General features: G+C 38.2%; 1 protein-coding gene across 1 annotated transcript; it reads left to right on the top strand.

Annotated features, from left to right (window-relative positions):
• The first annotated feature begins 678 nt into the window (after positions 1-678).
• Positions 679-2,690, top strand: LOC5572922 (ATP synthase mitochondrial F1 complex assembly factor 2). Its single transcript, XM_001654205.2, has 3 exons — positions 679-896; positions 1,014-1,321; positions 2,225-2,690. The coding sequence occupies exons 1-3, from the start codon at positions 827-829 to the stop codon at positions 2,654-2,656; spliced, it is 810 nt and encodes a 269-aa protein (XP_001654255.1). The 5' UTR covers positions 679-826; the 3' UTR covers positions 2,657-2,690.
• Positions 2,691-4,225: the final 1,535 nt, after the last annotated feature.

Here is a 4,225-nt window from a genome sequence, read left to right as displayed (position 1 = left end):
CCACTCTGCCTTTCTGCTGTTTAACACACACGAAGTGATATATTTTTTTCTTCCATAAAATCCAGATAGATGTTCAAAATGCTGATTATCTCACTGCCGCCATTTTCTCCTTTTAATTTGCACTGTTGATTTCTTTTCCTTTGTTCGCCATCTTGTTTTTTTTTTCGCTCTAACCACGCCGTAAGCATTCAGGGTAGAAAAATTCCAATTCGGACATTTTTGGTAATTTCACATTTTATCCATAGTATCGCTCCCGTTTTTCACCAATTTTGCAACTCAGAAGATCGAAACTTACCTATTTTTACCGTCGTCGCCATTGTACCAGCTCGTTACGCTTCACACTCGAGCTCAGCCGTCTGTTCTGCTACACTTCTGTACCACGAATGACGCTCGTGTTCGGCAGCACCTTTGCCGTACCCGAGTAAACCCACGCACACACGGTTTCGTCATGCATGTACCAATACATTCTTCTTTCAAGCTGTCATTCCTGATACCCGTCACTGAAAGCGTACGTAGTTCAACTTGACCGTTGGCGACTCGATGAAACCATACATCGTTACAGCCCTTTACTCTTTTTATGAGTTAACTAGTTTCTCCCAAAGAGGGTACTTTTTACCCTTTACAAGGTACTTTGGTCTTACAGTGTACGGTGATGACGTTTTGTTACAGTCCGATCCTGAAGGGCAAAGCACGTGTCTGATTTGTTTTTGTTTACGAGTTTGTTTCACGGTTTCGGCAAATCGCGGCATATGCGTTGAAATTTTAGCGATATTCTTAGCAAGTTCAATTGATAAAAAATAGTCCAAAAGGTGTTTTCAGCTTCGTAATGTTTAGAAACAGTGTAAAAGTTCTTACCAGAGTTACAAAATCATTTAACATCAGTATACGGAACTACCGTAAGTGTACAAATATTATGTAATTAATCTTGAGATGAAAAAAATATCTTAAAAAATCAACAAATTTTACACAAAATTGAATACAATGTCATTAATACTTAATGAAATGTATAATAGCGGCTCCCCCGAAACGATTTTATCGTCAAACCGGCATCATCACCAGTAATGGAAAGTTTGAAATCACACTGGACCAAAGAAAACTGAAGACACCCAAAGGAGCCCCCTTCTTCGTGGAGAGTGAACCCCTTGCTATTGCGATTGCCACCGAATGGGACGCCCAGAAGGATGTTATCGATCGATCCCGAATGCACTTGACGGCCCTTAGCAGCACCGTTATTGATAATCCGAATAATCTACAGAAAGCCGACATCGTGAACTATTTGGTGAATTATGCCAGCACCGATGCGATTCTGTTTCAATCGAATGTAAGTTCAAGGTATATAATTTACAGGGTGTTGACTAATTAATGAAATCAAAAATCTCTGATTATCTGAAAAATCTAGATTATTAGATTTGTCAATTTGAAACGAAATAGGCATGATTTTTACCAGATACATACTTACAAAACCGGCTATCAAAAAAAAAAAATTTGTATTAGGCGGGCCTGCCTAGCATACAGCCTAGCCACCTTTTTTTGATCGGTCCATGTAGAGCTAGACGACCTTTTTTATAGCTCACCCTTTTACTGCAATACCAGCTTGATGTTTTAACATTCCAAGGCAGATTATTACATTTTTAGATTCTTCAATTTGAAGCTATTTTATTTTGAAAATTCTTTACATTATAGATTGTGATTTTTCTAAATTTGCTTTATTTTTTAAATGATTAAAAATTTTATTAGGAAAATATGTTAGCTATTTTGTCCATTTACTATTTCGCAAAAATATCGCAACATTCTCTACTCCGCCAGGTCCGCCATGGTCGGAAAAAATGGAGTTTGGCCAAAATTGACTCAATAGCCTAGATCGATGAAATATCTGTATTCTCTATTTATTTTCTCACAAGGCCAGGGACATAAATTCACGGAAAACAGGCAGAATTCTCACAAAACGTTGAGCAAAACTGTCACCGATTCTTTAGTAAAATTTCACAAAATCTTAGCCATTTTTATGATCGAATCCTGTATTTTATCCTGGGAAAGATTTTCAAACAATCCTTAACAAATTTCTTTGTGGTTTCTACGCACTTCTGCAGACTATAGGACAGGTTTAAAAAATGTATTATGGGTTGGGTTCTAATGGAATCCTAAGGGCAATTTTCAGGTAGTCGACACCATGAATTCGAATTATTTTATTAACTGAATTGCTGAAATTTTTCTTCGTTTCTAGGAAGACAAACGTCTCAAAGAGCTGCAAGTTGTCGAATGGAACCCGGTAATTGAATGGTTCAACAAGCGCTACGACGTCCAACTGGAGGCCACAGATGCCCTTGAAGTTCCAAGCTTTGCGCCCGGTACGGCAATGAACATAAGTCGCTATCTGTCGTCGTACAACGAAGCCGCCCTGCACGGAATAATGTACGCTGTGGACACTTTGAAATCCGTCATCTTGACGTGCGCTTGCGTCGATCGGTTTATTGCGGTGGAAAAAGCTGTCCTGTTGTCACGGTTAGAGGAGGAATTCCAGCTGGGGCACTGGGGACGAGTGGAGTGGGCTCATGACGTCAACATGCTGGATTTGCAGGCTCGACTCTCCGCTGCGATACTTTTTGTGTACTTTAACTCTAGTAATGTGTTTGTGAAGGAGAAAATATCCATTTAAAGTAAATAAAAACTCATCTGGCTTATTGCTAAAATGCTGTAGATTTTGTTTTGCATGAGAAATATTAGTTTTATTTAAACATATTCCTCAGCTTAGCGTTCTATGAGCGTGTTAAATCCCAGCTGGGACAGGGCATGCTCCATAGCTTAGTGTTCTTATGAAAACTTCCACAGTTATTGACTAAGAGCTTTCCTTGACCATTGATCATTTTTGCATTCATATATCGTGAAAGCACGAAAAACAAAAATTCGCACGCCTGGGGTGAGTCCTCTATGCCCGGACACTTTTTGTTTTTTGGTGATATTTCAAAATCTACATTCGTTTTACTATTTATTTTTGTACAGTCTTAAAAATTAGCAATATTTCAAGTAAAAAACCAGAGGGAGTTGTGTACAAGACACAACCGCATGACGGCATGACGTTAACTACGCCAAATGATTTTCTGCTTTTGAATTTTATTCGATTGTCATAGTTGCAGCCTTCCTTTAGTTCAAACTCTAACATAATATCGTGACGGCCGCAACATTTTAGATTTTAAATTGACACCCAGTATATTCCCGTAAGATGTACTTAACATCAAAAGAAGAATGAGCGAAGAAGTAGAAAGTGGTCTCCTTTTATAGTGCGCTTCCCAACCCACGTGTTTGGTTGCGTAAGAAAGGGGCGACATTTTCCCAATTTTCAACAGTCTATCGTCAAAAATCAAAAAGTTTTCTCTATTTGAGTTAAATGTTGTATGAATTTTCAATCGAATGGTGGGAAAATATTAAAAATCTACCGATAAATGGCTGAATTATTAGTATTCAAAATCTTACATAATTTCGTGACGGTCGCAACATTTGGCTTCGATTCATCTTCACCTTAACGTAAAAAAATGAGAAAAAAAAACCTTTACATTTTATTTTTTATGGTGGGTTACATTATGTGTGTGTGTGTGTGTGTGATCCATCTAACCCCCACTGTCCGGCAGTGGTATTATGGAAAAAAGTTTTCAGCAAAAATGTAGTATATTTTTGCAAAAAGCTTCAGTCCGGGAGCTAGAAGGTGATAGCTCTATTGCAGATCCGGTGACCCATTTCAAAATGGCTGGAGAGACACGTCCATTCAGAAGTCACTTTCACTAACAACAAGCCCCCCATGTATGCATTACCATTATCAAATGAATAATGATAATACATACACACTTCCTGTTTCAAAGATGTTTACTTTGAAACTGGCGCGTATTTAATGTTTAAGGCCGGTTTGCTGCTGACAAGAAAAGGAATCGCCTATCTCGATGCGTGGAAAATTTCTCCCAAGAAATGGTTAAGAAAATCACATTTTTCTGATCGCAGTACGCAGTTGAGAAGAAATGTCACTTCAAAGGGGGACTCTGTAGGAAATTTCTTGACCCTTTCAATCAAGGAATTTCTTTACTTTTCTTGAGCGAAACAGCATACTTAGCTTTAAGTACAAATAAATATGTTATCAGAACAATCTCACCAAAATCCATCTAAGGCGGCGTTGTTATCTAATCCAATCAGCAATCGATTTCCTTCTTCTTATTCTTCTCATCTGGGTGGCATCCAA

The sequence above is a fragment of the Aedes aegypti genome, chromosome 2 (assembly GCF_002204515.2).
Source record: "Aedes aegypti strain LVP_AGWG chromosome 2, AaegL5.0 Primary Assembly, whole genome shotgun sequence".
Classification (NCBI taxonomy): Eukaryota; Metazoa; Arthropoda; class Insecta; order Diptera; family Culicidae; genus Aedes; species Aedes aegypti.
Note: the sequence above shows the minus strand (reverse complement) of the source record. Positions and strands in the feature narration are given on the sequence as shown.

What these genes read in the sequence shown, in the direction of transcription:
- LOC5572922 (XM_001654205.2), top strand. Translation starts at nt 827, where the DNA reads ATGTTTAGAAACAGTGTAAAAGTTCTTACCAGAGTTACAAAATCATTT. An exon ending in CATCAGTATACGGAACTACC is followed by an intron (nt 897 to 1,013) that starts GTAAGTGTACAA and finishes AATGTATAATAG; the next exon opens with CGGCTCCCCCGAAACGATTT. An exon ending in CGATTCTGTTTCAATCGAAT is followed by an intron (nt 1,322 to 2,224) that starts GTAAGTTCAAGG and finishes CTTCGTTTCTAG; the next exon opens with GAAGACAAACGTCTCAAAGA.